We start from the raw sequence: 22,520 nt of genomic DNA on the forward strand, positions 1-22,520 counted from the left end.
AAACATCCTAGAACAAAGCATTGAAGATATAACCAGAGATAGCAAAGTCGCACGAGCTGATAAATTCTCTTGATAGGTTGAGAAAATGAAACGGTATACAAAAGGAAACGAGCAATTTGACTACTGGACCAACGACAGAAAGTCGAACGTTGGGAAATCCAGCTTTGGCTCAGATTTACCTTTGATTCGATAATCACATACTTCCATGCAACCCAAATAAATCTATAAATAATCCGATAGAAACATCGTCGTCGCATTGCATTGAATCAATGCTATATTTGCACGCGGATGTCGGCATTCGATATGCAATGAGGTTCAATGGCATCCCCGGAAAAGCTGTCCATCCAATCACACACTCGTTCATTCCAATCTGCCAAGATGGTAAAATAGTCGCAGTGTTTCCTGTCTCTGAGATGGTAGGCTGATGCGCGATCTTATAGGTTAATGATCACGGCGGCTAGAAGACAAATATTACACTTCAGCGGCAAAAAAAGGTGTTGGCCATAGATATGTTCCATTGTCCCATATATTGAAGTAACATTGAGAGGGTGTGGAAGAGATAGAAAAGGATAACTTGATCCTTCATCTCTTCATGGTTGTTGTAGCTTCATCTCCTTTTTGAGAAATCAAATATACGAAAAAATATCTAGAGAATTAAATAAGTTATGGTTCGAATGATTTTGGGAACGACAGCGGGTATGTACCAAAGAAATGCTGGGGCTTCGCTTCGGGGTTGTTAGGCCCGAGCGCCTTCCCAACGAGGGGCAACATGGGAAAGAGTGACGCTGACAGCTTCTGAAAAGTATCGCTAGTTCTCTCGATAGTCAATGCCATATCAACAACGGCAGCAGGATTTGTTGCAGATGATACGAGCGTCACATTTGCTCTCAACATACCGGAGAAAAATACAAACAATGATCTATATTTCAGCATATCAGGTCCGAGCAGCTGCTCCTGGATAGTAAGTTCGAAAACTCAAATGTGCAAATTGTTCCATCTAATCGCATGAAAAAGGCTGTTGGCATGGGATCAAACAAGATGAAAGATTCTCTTATGTTTATGATGTATGCCGATTCCACCGGAAAGAATGTAACTCTCAGTCCACGGATAGCTTCCGGGGAGAATGAGCCATCGCATACCACAGATATCGTGGTAGAATCTCTTGCTGGCACGGGAATTTCCAACGACACTTTCACGTGGAATGGGAGATGTCTAAACTGTACCTCGTGGAAAGGAGGATCTTTAGGCCCGACAACAAATCAAAACGCAACGTTCATATGGGCAAACGGACCGCCCGGAACCCTGAAATCAAACTCATTACACGCCGATGTCAAGAGACATGATTCTTATGGGGTTTTTTCCATGGATTTATCGAAAGCGGTGGGTACATCAGGTGTACCTGCGGTTCCAACTTCGAATTCTAAAGGCACGATCCAAATCTCTGAGAAAGGGGACAGCACCATCTCGTCCGCTGCTCATGCTGTTTTGATGGTCCTAGTATTTGTTGGACTTTTACCAATGGGTATAGTCATTTTGAGATTTCTGAATAGCCCCAGGTGGCATGCTCTCAACCAAACCATATCTCTTGCAATTGCACTTATAGGCGTTGGATTAGGCGCGAAGCTGGGCACACTTTATAATCGGGTATGATAGATTGCCTCTGTCCCTAACGATCATTCTCTAACATCATTACAGACGAAAGGTTTCAAATCTGGGCATCAAATCTTTGGCCTTATCATTATCATAGCCATGATCGGACAATGGATTCTTGGCTTTCTTCACCATCGAATGTACAAGAAAACCTCGGCTCCCACCAAATTTGCCCCTATACATGTTTGGCTAGGTCGCGTTATTATCCCTGCTGGAATCATGAATGCTTTCATGTAAGTCTCCTCTCATCACCCATGTATCAAATCTAACACAAACCCAGTGGTTTCCCCCTCGCCCTCAACCCCAAATTCGACTGGGCACTTCTAGTCTGCACCCTTCTCATGGTCATCATCTGCGCCCCCGTTCTCTTCTGGGGCTACAAACGTCGCCAAGCAAAGAAAATCGAAGACATCACAGGGGAAGTAGAAGGCTACGAAGCGGAGCCGTGGAGAAATCCACAGGCACAGTATGATATTGGTCTTAACCATATGAATATGAATATGAACTCCAATCTTGGGGTGCCTCCACCTTATCATGCGGGAGAGCAGCAGCAGCAGATTTCTCAGCAAAGGATACCGGGCCAGTCGTCGCATAATTTGCCGGTGCAGCGGGGGACGCAGTTTGTTTGAGGATTGAAATCGATTCGAGAATCGGCACACGGCGTTGGGTTCTATTGAAAGGGGCGAAGATCAATTGGGGTGATATAGGGAATATCAAATATGGTAAATAAGACACATGGAGTGTTTAAGGGTCTAAGGAATGATAGTTATGTGGCAAAGGGTTAAAATTTCGGGATACCGAGGAAAGATAATGAAGCATAATGACGGCGTTTGGTTTGGGTCATGAGTCGCGGAGGAAACGGGATACGCATCAAGGATTCGTGTAAGGCCTGGTTGCCAACATAAAATAGGGTGTTATTTTGGGGTATTTGGTCATGTCTCTTTACGAGTGCAATGGAACACTGTACACTTGATATCTCACATTGCCGAACCTTCAGAGCATTTGAGGTCTCGAAATGATACACTAAAATAACTCACTCTACGCGAAAAAATTCATTTTGAACACGCAAGAAGGCAATTAGCATGTATCATGTTTTATTTTGACTATGTATCTCCAAAATCACAGTAGATCAATTCCACTTCCTGTATGAATTTTTCATATCATCACACCATATAATACCCTCCCTTAAATCCTTTCACACCCATCAAAAATTAAACATTAAACCCCAACTCCCTATTCCTAACCCTCGCCTCCTCCTCCGCCTCCCTATCTCCCTCCAAAATAATCTCATGTCCATCTCCCTCCCTCACAAACGTACTCGCCAAACAAGTCACTCCTGCCATTCCCGCCAAAACCCAAAACACAAGTCCTACATATCCATGACTTAATCCTACTCCATAAAGATAACCGCCTAGAGCAGGTCCTACGGTTCTCGCCGCACTACTGGCCGTTTGTCCGATTCCGTGAATAGTGCCAAGAACGGAGGGATGTGGCGAACAATTGTTGATGAGGATTGTGGTTGCTGGGCCGGCGAAAGTACGAGAGATGGTTTGGATGAGGAGGACGAAGGTTAGAGAGATCCAGATTATGGGGCCGGTCTTTTGGGATGGGGGTGGAGAGGAGGATGGGATTAGAGAAAGGAAGGGGGCGAGAGTATAGGCGATTGGGAAACCGTAGAGGAAAATGCGCCAGCTGCGGACGGTGCCTAGACGAGTGTTTACTATAGGATATAAGAATAGCTGCATCGTAATACCAATCATGCCTAGAATAGACATGGCAAGACCGACGTCGCGGGGTGGAAGACCAATGCCGCCGGTGAATTTGAAAGGTGGATGTGGTGTGTAGTCTGCAGGAAGAGACTTGGAAGGTTGCGAAGGATTGTACACGGAGGTACTGAGGAATGAGTACCAGATACTCTGGAAAGTTCCCATCGAAAATGCTAGTAAGGCATGGGAGACTAAAGTGCATACCACATTATATGTGAAAATTTGGCGGAAAGGTAGCCGATTCGTATATCGAGGAGCAACTCGCTTCGGAGATTTAGGAGTAACTGGCGTAGGTCCGATGGTTGGCGAAGAAGCACCGCTTGAAATAGCAGTATAATCACCCTTACTAGAATTTCCTCTTCGGAGACGACGGAAGAAATGCTTAACAGCTCGGCCGGCATTGATGCCCCAATCCTCTTTATGGGCATACAGTTCATGTGTCTATATTGGTTAGTAGAGCTTTACTTCACGCAGAGGCAATGAGAATACTGACTTCTTCTAAAGCAAATATGACCGCAAGACATGCGGAGGCAAGAAACAAGGCACTAAGCAAGTTCGGAGGTGCATATGGATACTTTTCTAACCATTTGATACCTCCGAACACACTTGGGTAGCTTCCTGCTGGGTCGGCCAAGATGCCACCTAAGATTGGCCCAATGATGGTTCCAATATTACCACACATGGGCAATATTAAGAAAGCACGGCTCTGATATCTAAACACTGTTAGTGGTCTGTATATTCAGAGACAGAAGATGCAAAAGTCTTACTTCTTTTCCTTGACAATCTCGCTAATCATGGTTCTCATCACACCCACATTTCCATTGAGTGCACCACCGATCATTCTGAATATCAATGCTTGCCAAAAGTTCTGTGCAAATCCAAACCCCAAACAAGAAATTGCAGTACCACTCAGACCTATCAAGAGAACTCTCTTTCTACCTGATCGATCTGAAAATCTTCCCCATAACATAGCAGTAGTCAACTGGGCCAAGGCAAATGACCCGGCCATAATACCTGCCTGTGATGCAATGGTTGAATCTGGTAGTGAGGGATCAAAAGATTTTAATTGGTAGAATAAATAGCTCTTTTATATCTGTTAGTGTCTTGTAACATTCTGAGAATTTATAATTGGAAAAATGAATCACATTTCAGTGCTCTCGAGATTGAAATTAGAACTTACTCTCAAACTTGTCTGTACAAGGGGCTCGGATAACCTTGCGCAGGTAAGAATAGCTAATTGTCTCTTGTGCGGCAAACTACTCCAAGCTACAGGTCCCTCCTTTTCCGGCTCTGTAGCTGGGATTTCGATTTGTAGATCTTCATTGTTCTCTTCTTCTATAACAGATTCTCGTCGTTGTAAAGGGTGTTTTCCGTGTACTTGCTCTCCAGTTTTGATTGGTGCGTATGCATTGGTTCGCGATACAGTACCGTAAGAAATTCCACCATCGTTATTAGCATTTATGGATGTCTCCTCATTGGCTTCTTCTCCTACTGGATGTCTTCTTCTGTTCCGTGATTGATCTTTCGGGCCATCCGAATTATTTGAATTTTTAGAATTATTGCTCGACATTTTTTGCAGTTGACTCCGGGAGGATCAGGTGAGCGGCGCATACAAAAGCAACAAGGGGTTTCAAGGTGGTACAGTATTACTCAGGGTAATCCCAGGCCTTATAAACAAACTTCCAAAATTCGTGAAGATGGTCAAGACCTGCAACAGACCCAACACCAACAGAGAAAAGTCTTATATAGTAAAAAGAGGGTTGACCGCCAGTACAGCTGCGTCCAAGGGCCCTTTAAATAAAACATTCCCACAGTGTCCCCGGATCAAGATATCCGTAATGATTTTTTCTATCTAAGGTTTGATTGGTTGGTGCTGGTGGTGGTGAATTGGTGAATATTGCGCTATGAGGCCCGGTACCGAAAATTCTGTCATTGAGAAAATGCTTGACGTACGCATTTATTACACAGCCACAAAGCGCCTTTGATACAATTGAGATGAGAATATGGTGTATCCATAGCATTTGTCGTCTTCATCGTCAAACTTGTGTTTGCTACTTCTACGAAAGCAAGGAAGACGTTGCAGGAACTTCCACATCTTGGATTCCTGCGTGGTAAAATCATAACAAGATGGACTCGAAAGATATCGATGCATTGTTGGTAAATAACACTAGAAAAGTTGGGTATATTACCATTTTCAATATAGTTATTGAATTGTAGCCTCGGGAGAGTACGATTTATCCAGAGTCAATAGTTTTTCCAAATGTGACAATCTTAATCCACTGCACCTCGTTTGGAAATTCTTGAAGGGCTGAAAATTCCATGCGATAGCATTGTGTTGTGATTCAATGTCAAATCCCAAGTTTGGGCAGTGATTTGACAGTATCACAAGTTACTTGTCTGTCAGTTTGAAATCTGAATGCCTCAAAAAGGAAAGGAATATGGCAACAGGCAAGTGAGTCAGGCAGATTCAGTTCTAGGAAGGCGCGGAGCATGATGTTTAGTCGTCCAAGTTCAACCGCACTTTCCCAACATAGCAAATCCCCGTTCACGGCCATTGAAGGAACGACTTGTATATACTAGTTATGTGTCTACCTATGACGTTTGTACATGCTTTCATATGTTACTTCAGCATCGGGGCCGTTTCTTGTGTTGCACCTGCCTTTTGAATATCTGGAAAATTTCTTCAATTGCCTAGAGCTCATGTTGCTCGTGTTCCGATCCTCCAAAATGGAGTTCTTTACATCATGCACCTGAGTCTTAAGTCTTAGCCATTCTTACAACCTCTTTCGAGTCTGTGACCAGTGCGGTTCGGCTCAACAACTACTTGATGCTCATCGATCTAGTTAGATGGTCAATTGAGAAAACGTCTCCTTCACATTCCTCATCTGTCATCGCCATCATGCCAAATAAAAAGCACAAAAAGCCTTTCCGTGTGTACGAGGATCATGACGCCACTAAACCAGAATACTGTACTGGCGGTTTTCTCTGCTCCCTCTGTTTCAAAGACAGTACGACTCTAGGACCTTGCACTGCATGCTGTAAAGGATGTCCAAACTGTGGTACCCTACTCAGTGAATCGTTGAAACAAGAACAAGGCGCATTGAATGAAGATGAGGTTCTGCATCTCACCAAGTCCGAATCAACAACAAATTCGCTATTGCAGATCCCATCTAACGGTGAAAGTCTAACTACTAAAGCCAGTAGTCAATCTATTAGCACCAGAGATGCAACTAAATCATCATCATCTCCACCATGTTATATCTGTGAACACGGGGTCTCTCCAGATAATGGGAATCAAACATACACCCCTACGACTTCTATTCGATCCCAACACGTTTCTAAAAACAACAGCCCAGCTTTGCATGGTCGTCATAGTGAATTCCACTCGCCGATCAGCCAACAACAAATCAGTCCATATGTTTCCCCACGCGCCATGCCAAATAACCAGTCTTTCCGCAACAGCAAGAGCCTATCTTTGACTGGCAGCCAAGATTCGCTAATACCAATTTCACCAGCGGGAACACACACCGGCCAACATCGCAGCCCAAAAGCATCTCAATACGGTGTTCGAACACATGCTGATAAGTTAAGAGCTGCATTAGCATGCCCAGTCGATGAACTTCCCCAGATAAAGTATAAGCCTTCGAAGAGGACTCCTTTGAGGAAGAAGATAGGCTTGCTTTTGAGAAGAGTTCGGGTAAAATGAAGTGCCCGATCCAATGAACCAAGACAAGCACTGACTTTCCCTCGTAGTACAAGTTTGAGAAGCCCTTGGTTACGAGCAACCATCAGTTGATTAAGAGCAGTGATGATGATTTGAAGTAGTCGAGGGATCAAGAATGTAAGTTTATGTGTTTTTCTCCACAAGCATAATTGCAGGTGTTTAAATCCAAATTTACAGCCTCAAACTCACAGCAATCCCAACTGACCACTCTAATCCGATCTTTAAAGATCCATATCACTAATACCAACTCTAGGTAAACGATAACCTGCGCTAGAAAATGAAGGCAAAAAGATCTTGGGGCAACAGAAAATGTACTGTTTACAGCGAATATTTTGGTGGAGCTTTGTCGAAGAAAGAATATTGTGTATGATATGCCCAACCAGCGTTTAAGTTTTAATGATAATATCAATTGCATATCGATCTTCTTTGGGGCGTAATTGCGGTTTATGGTGCGTAATGGGCTGGCTATATGTAATGTCTAATTTCACTTCCTGGCTAGACAGATCATAATATTGTGCTGCACAAAACAATACAGAATCGCATTCTCAAATGCAGCATTGGAAAGTAAAGGATTAAGATGACTGGTGACTCTTGCTCCGATACATGTCACGATAAAGTCACAGTATTGGGGTGAAAATACACATGAAATACCTAGGTATACAAGGAAAGTTTGTATAATGATTGAAATCAGTCCGGTCAAGCCTTTAGCATGAATTGATTTCAAAGCCTATTCGTGTCTACAAATATATCCCTGAATATATCCTTGATCATCCTGAACGCCAGCCATGCTACGCTTTTGAGTTTCTATACTTCGTTTCATAACTTTGATGGCTTTCACATCTTCATCCCCATAAGTCATGAATCAATCAATGTTCTTCAGATCACCCCTCTTGCCCCTAATCCTGTGCTCGGTAGCGTCCGAATCCCAAGTATTCATGATATTCGTCTTGGATTTTTGATCCTCCGCCTTTACTCTTCCCAGGGCTTCATTTGCAACCCCCCTTGAATCTGCCAGTATCATCCTCGTCTATAACAACTTCAATTTCCCAGTAATCTGATCAATAACACTCTTTGGCGCAGGACCAATTCCTAAAACAGTATGACTCCCACTCGCAATTTGAGTTCTACCCGCATCCGCAATCTGCTCGGCCACAACCCCCAAACTAATAGCTTGCGCCTGTAAGATCTGCAATTCATCTTCAGACTTTACTTGCAGCGCGACCTTTGCCTGACCTTCCCGTTCCCAGCGGCGTAGAATCAATGCATTGGCGGGTTGGCGCGAGATAGTTTTGTAGCAGGCGAGTGTGGCGTGGGAACATTGTGCAGCGATTTTTCCTAGAGAGTGGGTTGTTAGATCGTAATGTATCTCAATGTTGTAGATAGCTGGAATGGAATCAATAACACACCTTTTGTCATGCCCAAATCCGTTCTCACAACCAAGACCAATTTACATTCTTCTCCGGTGTCCACAGGTCCGCCTTCACTCTTCTCCTTCTTCTCCTTGTTCTTCTTCTCACTCTTTTTCGCAGTATCGTTTTGCGTTACACGTAACCCATCTCGTTTATCAGCTTCTAGCCCATTGGACCAGTTGGGCGCATGGTCTAATATAGACGCATCGATATCTTCTTCCTCGCTTTCTTCCTCGTCGTCGTAATGCGCGATTCCTCGTTCCTTGGGTGCCCGTGGCATGAAAGGAATTGGGAAGAATCCAAGACTAGACGCAATTCCAATCATATATCCACTGAGACCGGCTATGATGGCGGTGCCGATTAGCATGGCCGTGGGAGTGGGTGGTGCACGCATATCTGCCATGATTTCTCTGAAAACTTTCCGATCGGAAAGCTGTTTGCTGAATAAAGAGACGGCTGCAAATTCCCAGATGGAAGGAAAGTTGGATGAAGTTAAGCTGCAGGGATTATTTTTGTGGAAGTCTCGGTAGCTCTCTCTACCATGTCTTACCTCGATACGTTGTCAAGCTCTCAAGAATTTTCAGCCTTAAACATCAGGGGACACGTTCTAGAACCTCGAAAAAGCTTGGGATTGTCACATTCTGAAAGCCTCAAAATTCAACAAACAATCCGGCGCACCAGTTCCGTCCCCCGTGTTGCCTGGACTTTCGGGGCTTCAAAGTTGAGATGTGCAACAAATTAATTGGGAAATGAAAGTCGTCCGGGATTGTTCGATCTAGATATGCATGAGGGCCGTGAATCTGGTTTTCAAGGCTGCCAATTCGTTCTTTTGTTTACATTGCTTCTTTTCTGCTTCTTGTTTAGAGGTTCATATCATATGTGTGATTGGGATTTCAATCATGATACTGCTGTAGCAATTGATGAAGATTGAAATACGAAAGTACTCGGAATATGTAGTGCGGAGATCCGATGGAGTACAATTGAATGGGAAGACAAGGCCTTCGACTGGGAAACCGGTCATACTCCCCAAGTTGATTTATGACACCTTTAGCTGGAGGAGTGGATGACAAAATGAGAACCTCATTGTGGGAAATGTGTTCAAGCATTGATTCCGCATATATGATGAGAGAGCAGCCTCGATTCTCACGTCTATTTCATATATTCAGACCTCGTATCGTCTTCGAATTCAAATATCAGTATACAGTTATATTGAGGGTAATGGGGGTTCATTCTTCCACCCTCATCGTGGGAACAATGGGGCCTGAATGCATGTCGTCTCAATTAGCCTGATATCTATTTTAGCCTCATTTTCTTCTTCTACTTCAACAACCATGCTGGATATTTCATCTTGTTTCCTAGGAGTAATTCTCTTTATTTTGGTTGTTGCTTTCGATACAGCCTGACCAAGAAAGTTCTACAGTACTATCATCATCTTTGAAAGCTTTTTGTTATCCATCATCATCTGGGGATACAAAGGTAGATCATGAATCTTTTGGAGAACTTCTTTTACTCAAATGAGTAGGTATTCATAGGCAACAAAACTATAGAGTGCAGGTGAGATGATCATTTATCACAAGACTCATAACAATTTTTATCTATGAGCACTCTATGAGCAACAAGACAATGCCATCTAGTGATGTTAGATGAGATAGTGTAACTGTCCCGACCAATTCTAACAACCATCATGTTTCACTTCACAGTGACCAGACAACATATTCACGTTTATTGCCTTATATGAATAGTAATAACTTTGTTTTTTCCTGCTTTTGTCATTGCAATATAAACTCCTTATGTAGATGATTCAGATACCCTGCTTTCAGGATGATGTGGTCTAAGTATGAGCAATTCGCGGGACTAGTTCACAACAAAGCAGCTAAAACATATATTGAAAGCTGCCTTTCCATCAAATCTATGATTGAAGGATGTTCAATTTGCCGCATTGATCGAATAGAAGCAACTGGACTTGGATATCATAATCGATCGCCCAAAATTAAGGAGGCTGTATCATTCAGAAGCAACCTGCACGGCAAGTTTGTTTGACCTGCTACCTACTGGCATAATTCAATTTCATTCAATAGCATCTCTCTCGGCTTTGAAAGTGGCAATGGATCAGGCAATAGTTATCGATGATGATGTTGCTGTTGTCATTATTGAAGATGACGACAGAGATGAGGTGGTGGTTCTGGAACGAGGTAGGTTAGCCCGGCCTAGTTTTGCTTGCTCTTGTCCTCTTGTCTCACAGGTATATCTATGCTGATACCTCGCAAAAGCTCCCAGTATATCCCCAACACACTTTTCAAACGCCGACATCATAAATCGAGCTTCAAGTCCAAATACCAGAGAACATCTCACAGGATCAACCCTTAGATCCCAATTCGATAACTCTCCTGCACCTGACCATTCAGCTTATTTTCCTTTCATTGACTTGACGACTCCTGTGGTCTTCAGTGCCACGAAACCCAAAGAGAGCAATAGCCCTGGAGATAAAGTTCGCAGTCTCTCAACTAGTCTTCCAAGCTTCATACTCCAATACGAGGGGTACGAGTCGTCAAGGCCCTCGAATATCGCTGCTGAAGCAACAGCCGATCAGGAAACATCACAAGATCGCATTCGTCTCTCAAGACAATCGGGTACAAAAGAAGGCTCTTCCAGCTCTCGCAGCGAAATGGTTGCCAATTCTCGGAACATGTCTCATACTCATTCTATACCTCAGCATCGGTCTTCCAATGCAAGTTTGATCTCGATTTCAGATGAAGGGGACGGAGACGAAGAGAAAACGTCTACCGCCCAAGACATGAACTCGCACACAGATAACAACGCCGTTATAATCGAAGACAGCGATGACTTCGAATTCAAGCTCGAATCCCAACTCCTAGAGAAACCCGAGTTCGAGTTCTTGCGCGCTGTTAGTGTGAGTGAAAAGTCGAAACCCCAGCCGAAACTCAAAGTCGTTCCATTACGCAATCCTCCAATTACCAGTCCTTATTTTGAATGCGAAACGTATTTGCACGGAAAGCTTATCTTAAGACCGGCGAAAACTGTAGAGCTGGAGGATGGCGATTTTATTTGCATTAAGCACATTGTGAAGTACGTCAAGCCTGAAGACATTCGTGACCTTAGTCTTGACAATACTCAAAATGCTTTCATCACTATTCGGGGATTCCGATTACAAAGATGCAAGTATCTCAACGGCATGCTGGAAAAGAAGATGAATGAAGTTTGTCTATGTTACGAAATTGACTTAGATGATCCACGGCCACCAGAAGAGCAGAGTCTTGTCGAAGTACCTTTGAGCTCTGTGAAAACTCTACGTAGTCTTCGTTGGACAAATCATAACTACCCAAAGTATCGCAACCTGAATCGTGATGCTACCTGGACTGATGGAGACACATACAACAAAGGGGGGCTTACTGTGCGCTGGAAATACACTTGCAAATATGCATCAGCTTCAGCTAGAGAAAAGAACATATATGCAGAGAGAACTCTAGAACGGATCACGGAGGAATGGTTGTCATCAGTACATCAAAGCTCGCAATCATATCTGGCCTCAAACACCCAACTTCGGACCGAATGGCGCGGAGAAACGGTTCCTGGTGGTACTTATATACCAGAATGCTATGATATTGATGGAGAAGAAACAGCAGGCGAAGCTCAACAAGCTCGAAATCCTGCCGTGGTCGAGGATACGGAAAGTCTTTCAGAAAAATTCATAATCGTCGACGAGGATAGCGATGACGATTGTGCTTCTTCACCTGCCAGATCCCAACAATATGAGGCAGGTGGAATTCAAACCAAACGCAAGTCAGATTTCTCGTCCTCTTCAGATCGAGATAGCGACCAAGAAGACAACAAACCAGCGAAAAGAGCCCGCCAAGTTCCCGAGGACGATATCGAACAAATTAGGAAGCGTTTAGGTCGGATTAAGCTTGCGTTCAACGGTAAAGAATATGTCAAGCACTCTTACAACATCGGGACATCATCAGAGACGGTTCCAAAAAGTGAACCCGAAAGCAAGTTGACCTCTACAAAAGAAATTCGTGACACGGGAAGACTAGCTAGAGGCTCTCGATCCAACAGAGGTGTTCGACCAAGATTGAGGGGTCGCTTGATCTTACCGAGAAGAATTGCCCTTAACACTCGAGGTCCCTATCCTAAGGCTAGTATTCCACTGCCCTCCTCCCCAGCTCCATCTCCAAAAATTCCTCCTCAAATCGAGATTTCTTCATCCGAGTTAGCCTCTCCACCACCTAGCGGAATTGTCGACCTATCATCTCACCAATCTCGATCTTCCTCGTTAGTTTCGGTGCACAGCTCAAGACCGCCCTCATTGAAAGAGCCACTCGCCCTGGCTCCTGGACAAACCTTTACTTACGGCGATGCCTTCTGTGGAGCAGGCGGTACCACACGTGGTGCAGTCATGGCAGGTCTCCGCGTAAAATGGGGATTCGACTTCGATCAGCACGCCTGCACAACATGGCGTCTCAATTTTCCCGGCGCAACTTGCTACGAGATGTCATCAGAACGCTTCGTTTCTCTAGCTACTCCTTCTCCATGTTCTTCAGACATCCCTAATGACGTCAAAGTTGATATTCTTCATCTTTCACCTCCGTGTCAATATTTTTCACCTGCACATACAGTCGAGGGAAAGAATGATGAGATGAATACTGCGAGTTTGTTTGCTGTGGCTGCGGTAATCAAAGTTGCGAAACCCAGGGTTGTAACGTTGGAACAGACGTTTGGGATTTTGTATCCGAGGTTTAGAGGATATTTTTCGAGTTTGATTTGTATGTTTACTAGTTGTGGGTTTTCGTTGAGGTGGGCCATCGTGCCTTTGGCTCAATGGGTAAGTTCCTTCTGTTTTCTACGCTTGGCGAGCTCAATTTGTTGACTAATTATTTAGGGGCTTCCGCAAAGACGATTCCGTTTGATTATTATCGCATCATGGTGAGTTTCCTTAGGAAGTATTCTATTCTTACAATTTAACTAACAGCCTCTTAGCCCAGGCGAGCCCCTTCCCCCCATGCCACCACCAACGCACTCCCCACCCCACCCACCTCCCTCTTCTCTCCACAAACCCCGGCCTTTCAAAACCGTCTCCCAAACTCTCCGCGAAATTCCCGAATCGGCAGCAAACCACTCACCCCACCTGCTTCCAGAAAAATATCTCAAACCATATAATGCCCACGCGATTCTTCCACGCACAATGACGACCAGTGGTGGTGATAACTGGCATCCGAGCGGAAAACGAGGATTTACTGATCGAGAATTCGCTTGTTTACAAGGGTTTCCGTTAGAGCATAAGTTCGGACAGAATGGGATTAAAAGACAAATTGGGAATGCAGTGCCGCCGGTTGTGGCAAAGGTGTTGTTTGAGGGGATTAGAAGGTTTATGGAGGGGACAGATGGGGTTGTGAGGGATGAGGGGGATGGAGATGGAGATGGGGATGAGAACCGGGATGGGGATGGGAATGGGGAGGTGGACGATAAGATGGATATTTGCGAAGACATCGACATGGACAGAGTGCACATTGATGATAGTGATCATCAAATAGAGGTCGTGGATCTTATTGACGAAGCGGACGATACGGATTCAGAAACAAAAGCTAGGAGTGTGTTAAGCGAAGAAAGTGATGACGAGATATTGTTGGGGTCGCAGAAGTGGGAAAGCATATTGTTATTGATTAGGTAACTAATTAGTTGCGAATCTCAACTTGAGATGAGAGTACAAGGCGTGGGAAGGCGTTTTCAAATTGCATAGATTAATATTGTTTGTCACATACCATCTGGTCATGCTTTACAAGGTGAAAATCGGAGTAGTCAAGATATTACAGTGCCCAGATCGAGCAATGAGGAACTCCTAGCAAATCCCTGATAAAGTAGAAGTCATCTTTGAAATGATGACTCCGAAATTTGCACATGAATGCAGACGTCTCTGACATGTTATTTCAACTGAGTATTCTACAATTGTCTACTATATGTCTTACCCAGCAGTCGCGAAAAGCACAACTATTGCTATAGCGATATCACTAATTTTTTCAGCTTATTAGATAGCACGGGTAGCTACTGTTGTCCTGCGATTTCACCGTCTATTTCTCATGAAGTATGTCATTATTGCGGCAGTATGCGCAATGACTCCATATATATACAGGAGGCATAGACATTTTCCAATAACATGATACCGAGAATTATGCAAGACCTTTCAACTGGTGAGATCCATACCGAGTAAGTGAAACTCAACGCGATACTGGGCGAGGTAAAGCTGATAAGCAAATTTCTTATTCTATACCACCCTCCTTCCATGCCCATTCTAGATAGGTAAACTGCGAATCGATCAGACAATCAGCCTCGGAAAATCAGCCCCCAGAGAAGCATTTCGTTCCCTTGTTTCACAGATAACATTCATTCTCTTCGCCACATGTGTCAGATGTCCATGGTAGCTAGTCACTTGACTGTTAGTGGCTAAATATTCAGCGTTTCTGATAGTTGTACCGTTACTGAGCTGCTTCGTTGGAGCACACTCTAGGCGAAAAGGAGAGACACAATGAAGAATTGAAAAGAATTCTATCTCAGTAACATAAAATCTAATTTTAATGCCTTTTGCAACGTAGAAAATACCAAAAAGTCCTCTAGATATCATTGCGATTAGTGCGTGTCGGGCCGGGGTCTCAGAGTCGACGAGCTCGCTACTCCAATATGCTCATCTGTCTGAAAATACACGTCGAATTTGGACGGGAAACACCTCTCAAGATCTCTATTCGATTTGAGCATCTACAAGACGATCAAGACGGCAGCATCACTTGATGTTCTGATCTAGACTAACAATGCGGTTTACCACTCAACAGTTTACTGGTAGCTCAAAAGTTTACCGCATAAACAATAAAATTCCATCAGTAAAGACCATTAACAACTATCACTAATTGATATCGATGCTAGTAAACAGTAATATAACAACTTGTATTAGGTATTTTGAAACTTGTATTCTTACATATTTGCCTCGTCATGCCAGCCCAGCCTTTTCACCAGAAACCCATTTGTACCATCCAGTAGCGATCCAATATCCTTGATCTCGCTAGTTTCATTCTATACGCCAACGCAGTACTGATTCCATTTCCGAGCCACTGACTCACGCTCTTGTAAGTCCCCACATGAAGATCAATTGTACAGGGTATGAGTAGATAAAGAGAAATTGTGTCCTTCGGCTCTTCTGCGATCGTGCAACTGTTTGCATGGTTCCTCGCTCATCAGTTGTATTTTCAGGAAGTAAAACGTATTTTAAGGATCGCAGCTGGTACATCTGTCAGAGGCACGGAAAAAAAATAACATTTCGGGGGGAAACATACCAGAAACAAAGCGTTGGCGAGGAAAGTGTAACTGAAAACAGTCCACCCAATCCAACCGCCAGTTCCTTTTCCGCCGTTGATGATCTCACTGACGACTAAAGTGGCAATAACTCCAACGAACTTATATCCAGAGTAGGCGACCAAATCAAGCAGCTGGGACTCGTTAGAAATTGATAGGAGATAACATCCAAGCTTCAATCCCAGAATTTCAATAAACACGATAAAAAATGCCCATCCTGCCGTTGATCCAAGAAGTTCTGGTTGAAAAGCTCCTCTGAGGCCGGCCAACAGTGTGGAAAGGAGGATATAAGTTACAAGTGCCATTACTGTGAAGAGGTCAATTTATGGAGTTTGCGCGCGGGCAATTAATCATACCTGGAATATACATATCTGGACTATTGAGATCATCTCTAGGAGGTAGAAACCACCCCTCTTGACCACTGGGACCAATCGATTGTTTCCTTGACCAAGGCTTGTGTCTCCATGGGAATAGGACTAAAAATAGCTTGTTGACCACATATCCATTCGAGACATTGAAGTAATGTTTCAGCGCCGAAACATTGACATATCGATTGAACTATCTAGCTGTCAGAACTTCGTCTTCAATATGTATCCTCATATACTAACATTCTGTTCCACATATTCTGTTCCATGTTTTAAAGCTGTTTGTCCAACTTGGAATCCCATTTGCGCCGTAGGATCATTTATAAAGCCTCCGTATGCGCCGAATGCGCCAGCATTCCCTGGAGCTTGTGGTTGGTAGGGGTTTCCATAGCCTGATTGATGCTGTTGTTGTGGCATTGGGGGAGGTGGTGATCGTAGCTGAGGGACTGTAGAGACATGTTGAGGTACTGGGTGGTGAAGAGGGGGAGAGTTGGCTGGAGGGAAGTTCCCATAATTTGATCTTTGCATATTGACGGTCTGATAGAAGTAGACGAATAGCGTCTGCTGCGATTAATAGTATGAGAAGTGGAATAATAAGGGGGTGGAAAGTGGTATAACTATCATGCAATAAGTAAGAATCGCGCCTAGGTCGAACACATTTCCATAAAGCATTGAGCTTCGGGTGGCTGCTATAAGCATATAGGGCGGCCGCTTTATCAGTCGACGTTTATCGTCTTATCGGTGATGCTTGGCACAATCATTCTGCGTGCTTTAGAAGAAAGTGTCCATATGAATCCATAATCTTCTTTGATGGACTCCTTTTAATAGTGCCACAGTGTTACATTCTACGAATCTATTGTTACGACTCTCACGGCTGTTACGAATTTCTACTACTCAAGATGTTGGATACTTTTGAGATCCTCACTACTTCTGGAGTGGTACTCTGGTCGAAACAATTTTCCCCCGTCAGCCCTGCGGTTATTAACAGCCTTATCACGAATGTCTTCATTGAAGAACGAACCTTACCCGGTGCCGGAGTTGCAGATGATATTTCTGCTGCAAGTAATCCTCCTTTCAAACATGATCAGCATACTTTGAAATGGACGACATGCAAAGAATTAGGCTTAATATTTGTGGTATGCAAAAGTAGTCCTGTGGCGCAACAAATCTTGTGGAATTTTTGAGGCATCTCGCGCTAACTTGTGTTGCAGGTTGTGTACAGGTCATTGCTACATCTGTCATGGATTGATAAATTGGTGGATAATGTCAAGACAATATTCGTGGACTTGTATGGTGATCAACTGAGAAAACCACACACAACTGTTGTCGAATGTCCTTTCGATGAATATTTCGACCAACAAGTACGGGAGTTGGAGAAGAGTGCTTTGAATCAGGATGCTAGAGTTGCAGAGGCTTCTGCATTCGAAGAGTCGATTCCTTTGATTTCTACGACCTCGGACAATGAGCCTCCGCCAATGCCTGGATTACCCTCGAGAGGTATGCGCCAGTGTTTCTCTCAAGCGCAAACTTACTAATATTCCATAGGACAATCAAAGAATAATGTCAAAGATATCCCTTCCCCTGACTCGACTCCTCTCGGAACACCTAATTCGCGGCCGAGTACACCTGCGAGCCACATATTGAGCGCAAAGGCAGGTCCGGGCGGAAAGGTTTCTCGAAGAGCTAGAAAGGCAGCCCAGACTCCTACGTATGCATCATCCGGCGATGAATCTCACAGAAAGGGTAGAAGTGTAAAAACCGGACCAAAGAAGGGAAGGAAGTGGGATGCAGATGGAATGGCAGATGAGGATAGCGATACCCCCCTCGACTATTCCGCGCCCGCAAACGGGGCTACTTCTGGGGAGGACGAAGGTCGCCCGGGTGCCGTGGAGGGAGTTGAACAAACCTCATGGGGTTCAAAAACTGGAAAGGGGCAGTTCGTATTGAAGGATCTTGAAGACGAAGTCCATTCGATTTTAGATTCCGCGAATGCGAAGAAGGCGGAGTCTAGCGCTCCAGCAGCTGGCCTAGTAGGATCTAGCTTTAGTGCTATTGGAGGATTATTTAGAAATGTAGTTGGAGGAAAGACTTTGACTAAGGAGGATTTAGATAAAGCCATGAAGGGAATGGAGGATCATTTATTACGAAAGAACGTCGCAAGAGAAGCCGCGATGAGATTATGCGAGGGTGTAGAACGGGAATTAATAGGAGTGAAGACTGGAAATTTCGAGAGTATGTATTGCACACATGATTTTCGTTAGAGCACCACTAACCATTTGCAGGCGTTCAAACAAGAATCGCAACAGCCATGGAGGCATCACTAAGAAAAATTCTGACTCCTACCTCATCTCTTGATCTCCTTCGAGAAATCGATTCTATTGTCTCACCTCCAGCTTTGTCGTTGAAGAAAAAGAGGCCATATGTCATGTCCATTGTCGGAGTCAATGGTGTTGGTAAATCCACAAATCTTTCCAAGATCTGTCATTTCCTTCTACAAAACAAATACAAAGTCCTCGTCGTAGCTTGCGACACCTTCAGATCTGGAGCCGTCGAGCAATTAGCCGTTCACGTACGAAATCTGAAAGAACTAACCACCAGAGAAGGTGGCCAAGTAGAACTATATCAAAAAGGCTACGGAAAAGACGCCGCAAACGTAGCCAAAGACTCTGTCTCCTTCGCTGCTCAAGAAGGCTATGATGTAGTTCTAATTGACACAGCCGGACGACGTCACAACGATCAACGACTCATGTCCTCGCTTGAAAAATTCGCTAAATTTGCTCAACCGGATAAGATCCTCATGGTAGGCGAAGCACTCGTTGGCACAGATTCAGTCGCGCAAGCAAGAAACTTTAATGCAGCATTTGGCCAGGGCAGATCCCTAGATGGGTTCATTATCAGTAAATGTGATACCGTGGGAGATATGGTGGGCACCCTGGTTAGCATGGTGCATGCTACGAATGTACCGGTGCTATTTGTCGGCGTAGGTCAGCATTATAGTGATTTGAGGAATTTGAGCGTTAAATGGGCAGTGGAAAAATTGATGGCCGGGAATTAAAAAAGATGAAGTGCTTCCTTGCTTTATATCGTCATTCTAGTACTTTTATTTTAATATACCTGGGTATCTTCAGCTCGTGCAAATACACAAATCAAAGATTCCAATCTCATCACGTACAAATCAGATATCCAACTCAAACTAAATTGAAATGCGAAAGCTCAATCAATGATCCTCTCATCTGATCCTCTTTGAGACCACATTAGATGGATGCATCAGCTCTCACTAGATCATCGTATGAGACTAGATGGTAGACATAAAAAAATCCTGGATCTAACTCCCATCTCTTTATTCTCTTCCTTCCTCCCATTCTATTCCTTTCTTTCTTTCTGCTGAAGCCATCCATCCATCCATCCATTCATCGATCTCTGAATAGTGAATAGCAGGTTATAAATAATACACCAAATACCAAATCCAAATACCAAATCCAAATACCAAATCCAAATACCAAATCCAAATACCAAATCCAAATACCAAATCCAAATACCAAATCCAAAACATCAACTAGGAATCTATCTCCTCGTATATCTGGACCATAACAGATGAACAAATGAGAGTACGGGAAAAGGGGATGGTATTGCAAGGAAATATGTGTACGGAGTATACCTACCTAGGCAGGTATCTAATGAGTACCTATCGAAGCTGAACTTGGGACTTGGGGCTTGAAAATTTTGATGGGGGGGGGTTAGCGAGGGATAACTGATTACCTACTTGGGTATAGATTCTTGTAGTAGATACCTTGAAAGAGGTGGTCTCGTTGGAGAGTTTGGGGTTAGAGTGATGGTAGTATGGGTTCAGATGTGATAGTATGTGTAAGTATGTATCGAGACAGTACCTAGATTGATGAGGAGATGGCAAGAAATATTGAGTTGCCATCGAAGTCTTGAATATTCGAAAGGAAAGGAATGAGAATGCTCTACAACTCATTGATCTATTTCTCACTCAAATAAATCACACTCGGAACCAATACCATCCACGTTTGTTCTTGCATAATACCATTATTATTTCTATACCCATAAATCATAAACCCGTAGCATCTAGCAAACCGCTCTATGTACTCCATCACTCATTGGTCTGTTACCACCCTTTCCTTGTCCCTTTCCATGCTTATGTCCCACACTTCCATGATTCTTCTCCGCGCTTCCATGTCCCTTAGCCAATTGTTTACTCAAAATGCTCAGATCCTGCTCATCATTATCGATCAAATTCTGCGTCGTGGCACAGATATCTGAGATCAACCGATCCAATAAATCAAAACTCATACTCTCTCTAACTACCACTCTTAAAATTTCAGTCTTTTCCTCGTTAGGGGGAAGTGGGTAGTTGGGAATAATATATTGTTTAGCGCGAAGAAGATTGGAGATAGTCTCTTGCTCGATGTGTGGGAATTCTTTCTTGAATTCGTCTGAGAAACGGAAGGCGACGACAGGGAGACCGGCGTTGTAATCAGCGGAGGTTTCGTCTTCTTTGCTGAAGACGGGGGCGCTTAGGCCTTGGAATGTGTGTTCACCTTTCTTGCGGTGAATGTCGGAGACACATGTATACCATCCAGTGGCTTCGAGAGATTTGGAAAGGAGACGGGCGTTGCTCATGCAATTTTCCATGATTTGACGGTAACCATTGAATCCAAGATGGATGAGGTTATAGTATTGAGCGATGACTTGAGCACCTGGTCGAGAAAAGTTAAGAGTGTAAGACTCTTCTGTTCCACCTAGATAGTGGAGTTCGAAGACAAGATGTTTGGGAAGGTAAGACTCATCGCGCCAGATGATCCAGCCTACACCTGCGTACACAAGACCAAATTTGTGACCGGATGTGTTGATGGATTTTACTCGTGGGAGCTCAAAGTTCCACTTTGGACCACCAGCTTTAGCATGGGTGAATGGAGCTACAAAGCCTCCGGACGCAGCATCGACATGGATTGGGATATCAACTCCAGTCTTGGCTTCATAGTCATCTAAAATCTTGGAGATTTCTTCAACTGGTTCATAGTGACCGGTGTATGTACTTCCTAAAATAACGAAGATACCAATAGTATTCTCATCGATATTCTCCTTGACCAATTCCGGATCAAGTCTGAAATTTGACTTTTCAGAAACAGGGAGAATTCTAGCCTCAACCTCAAAGTATCTGGCGAATTTCTCAAGAGCTACTTGAGCATTCGATCCCATGATGATATTTGGCTTGGATTTATCTTTTCCTTCAGCCTCACGCTTTTCTTGCCAACGTCTCTTCATAGCTAAACCACCAAGATGAATAGCTTCTGAAGAACCGGTTGTTGCAGATCCAATAGCTTTCTCTCCCTTTTGTGCTCCCCAAAGATTAGCGATAATAGAAACACAACGTGTATGCATTTGCATCATTGCTGGATATTCGTCTGCATCGGACATATTTTTTGAAATATTCTCGAACATTAATTGTTCAGCATGAGTTTCCATGTATGTACCCACGAAACTGATGGCGAGATTAGCATTTTTCAACCGGCTTCACGTTCCTCTAATGATCTGAGCAACTGAACACACCTTGCTAGGTTTAAATTAGGTCTGCCATCAAGATCTAATTCATCTTTCAACATTTGATGAACAGCATCTGCTGGTGCTCCATCTTGAGGTATTTCGAACTTGGAGATTTCTTGTTTGGAAGCATATCGAGTCGAGTATGGGGTAATATGGGAAGTTCCTCCTTTGGTGTGTACATGCTTTTGACCGGCTTCTTTCATATGCATACTCTGTAGATTCTGAATAATCTGATCTGGGTCGACCTGAATTGAAGATACTGTCAGTATGGGAAGCTTAGCATGGGAAGCTTGGGAGAATGTCAACTTACATGGCGTGCGAGAGACATGGTGATTATGTTAGATTGAAAGTTGCAATGGTGGTATAGTATTTAAAATTTCTAGAGAAGTATGGGGAAAATAGCAAGTTGATAGTATATTAATAGTATTGAGAATGGTGAGAAGGGAGAATGATTTGAGATGTCAATTTCCTAGCTGGTAGGTAACACAGCAGCTTTATTGAAAGGCATCGAACAAATTCACTCACTTAGCAGAAGCACCTTAATGAAGATGACGACATCTGATGGATTTAACTCAACGTAGCTTGCAAGCACGGGCAAGCACCAGCCACTAACCACCCAAAAACCACATAAAGAGAGTTTCTTTTACCTGATGAATACTTGTTGATCCAATTGAAGTGG

General features: G+C 43.7%; 8 protein-coding genes across 8 annotated transcripts; 4 read left to right on the forward strand and 4 right to left on the reverse strand.

Moving 5' to 3' along the window:
- Positions 1-665: 665 nt before the first annotated feature.
- On the forward strand, positions 666-2,279 carry EAE98_008879 (uncharacterized protein; the record flags this gene model as incomplete). The annotated part of the gene is made up of 5 exons (XM_038956502.1): positions 666-696; positions 804-961; positions 1,015-1,644; positions 1,696-1,883; positions 1,931-2,279. The coding sequence occupies 5 exons, from the start codon at positions 666-668 to the stop codon at positions 2,277-2,279; spliced, it is 1,356 nt and encodes a 451-aa protein (XP_038807214.1).
- Positions 2,280-2,730: 451 nt separating this feature from the next.
- Positions 2,731-5,156, reverse strand: EAE98_008880 (uncharacterized protein). Its single transcript, XM_038956503.1, has 4 exons — positions 4,597-5,156; positions 4,184-4,500; positions 3,910-4,129; positions 2,731-3,857 (listed from the first exon to the last, which is right to left on the reverse strand). The coding sequence occupies exons 1-4, from the start codon at positions 4,984-4,986 to the stop codon at positions 2,862-2,864; spliced, it is 1,923 nt and encodes a 640-aa protein (XP_038807215.1). The 5' UTR covers positions 4,987-5,156; the 3' UTR covers positions 2,731-2,861.
- Positions 5,157-6,243: 1,087 nt separating this feature from the next.
- On the forward strand, positions 6,244-7,515 carry EAE98_008881 (uncharacterized protein; the record flags this gene model as incomplete). Its single annotated transcript, XM_038956504.1, has 3 exons — positions 6,244-7,113; positions 7,170-7,257; positions 7,394-7,515. The coding sequence occupies 2 exons, from the start codon at positions 6,244-6,246 to the stop codon at positions 7,239-7,241; spliced, it is 942 nt and encodes a 313-aa protein (XP_038807216.1). The 3' UTR covers positions 7,242-7,257; positions 7,394-7,515.
- A 652-nt stretch (positions 7,516-8,167) lies between these two features.
- EAE98_008882 (uncharacterized protein) lies at positions 8,168-8,952 on the reverse strand (the record flags this gene model as incomplete). The annotated part of the gene is made up of 2 exons (XM_038956505.1): positions 8,168-8,475; positions 8,547-8,952. 2 exons carry the CDS (start codon positions 8,950-8,952, stop codon positions 8,168-8,170), a joined length of 714 nt encoding a protein of 237 aa, XP_038807217.1.
- A 1,701-nt stretch (positions 8,953-10,653) lies between these two features.
- On the forward strand, positions 10,654-14,238 carry EAE98_008883 (uncharacterized protein; the record flags this gene model as incomplete). Its single annotated transcript, XM_038956506.1, has 4 exons — positions 10,654-10,741; positions 10,820-13,392; positions 13,450-13,493; positions 13,548-14,238. The coding sequence occupies 4 exons, from the start codon at positions 10,654-10,656 to the stop codon at positions 14,236-14,238; spliced, it is 3,396 nt and encodes a 1,131-aa protein (XP_038807218.1).
- A 1,434-nt stretch (positions 14,239-15,672) lies between these two features.
- Positions 15,673-16,801, reverse strand: EAE98_008884 (uncharacterized protein; the record flags this gene model as incomplete). Its single annotated transcript, XM_038956507.1, has 4 exons — positions 15,673-15,834; positions 15,890-16,215; positions 16,265-16,466; positions 16,517-16,801. 4 exons carry the CDS (start codon positions 16,799-16,801, stop codon positions 15,673-15,675), a joined length of 975 nt encoding a protein of 324 aa, XP_038807219.1.
- Positions 16,802-17,172: 371 nt separating this feature from the next.
- EAE98_008885 (uncharacterized protein) lies at positions 17,173-19,708 on the forward strand (the record flags this gene model as incomplete). Its single annotated transcript, XM_038956508.1, has 4 exons — positions 17,173-17,409; positions 17,485-17,770; positions 17,819-18,505; positions 18,556-19,708. 4 exons carry the CDS (start codon positions 17,173-17,175, stop codon positions 19,326-19,328), a joined length of 1,983 nt encoding a protein of 660 aa, XP_038807220.1. The 3' UTR covers positions 19,329-19,708.
- Positions 19,709-20,362: 654 nt separating this feature from the next.
- EAE98_008886 (uncharacterized protein) lies at positions 20,363-22,169 on the reverse strand (the record flags this gene model as incomplete). Its single annotated transcript, XM_038956509.1, has 3 exons — positions 20,363-21,779; positions 21,848-22,086; positions 22,152-22,169. The coding sequence occupies 3 exons, from the start codon at positions 22,167-22,169 to the stop codon at positions 20,363-20,365; spliced, it is 1,674 nt and encodes a 557-aa protein (XP_038807221.1).
- Between the last annotated feature and the right edge of the window lie 351 nt (positions 22,170-22,520).

The sequence above is a fragment of the Botrytis deweyae genome (assembly GCF_014898535.1).
Source record: "Botrytis deweyae strain B1 chromosome Unknown BDEW_024, whole genome shotgun sequence".
Lineage (NCBI taxonomy): Eukaryota > Fungi > Ascomycota > Leotiomycetes > Helotiales > Sclerotiniaceae > Botrytis > Botrytis deweyae.

Bases quoted from the DNA above. Each gene is read 5' to 3' on its own strand.
- EAE98_008880 (XM_038956503.1), bottom strand. From the start codon at position 4,986: ATGTCGAGCAATAATTCTAAAAATTCAAATAATTCGGATGGCCCGAAA. The intron at 4,501-4,596 runs GTAAGTTCTAAT...CAGATATAAAAG, and splicing joins TTGTACAGACAAGTTTGAGA to AGCTATTTATTCTACCAATT. The intron at 4,130-4,183 runs GTAAGACTTTTG...AACAGTGTTTAG, and splicing joins GAGATTGTCAAGGAAAAGAA to ATATCAGAGCCGTGCTTTCT.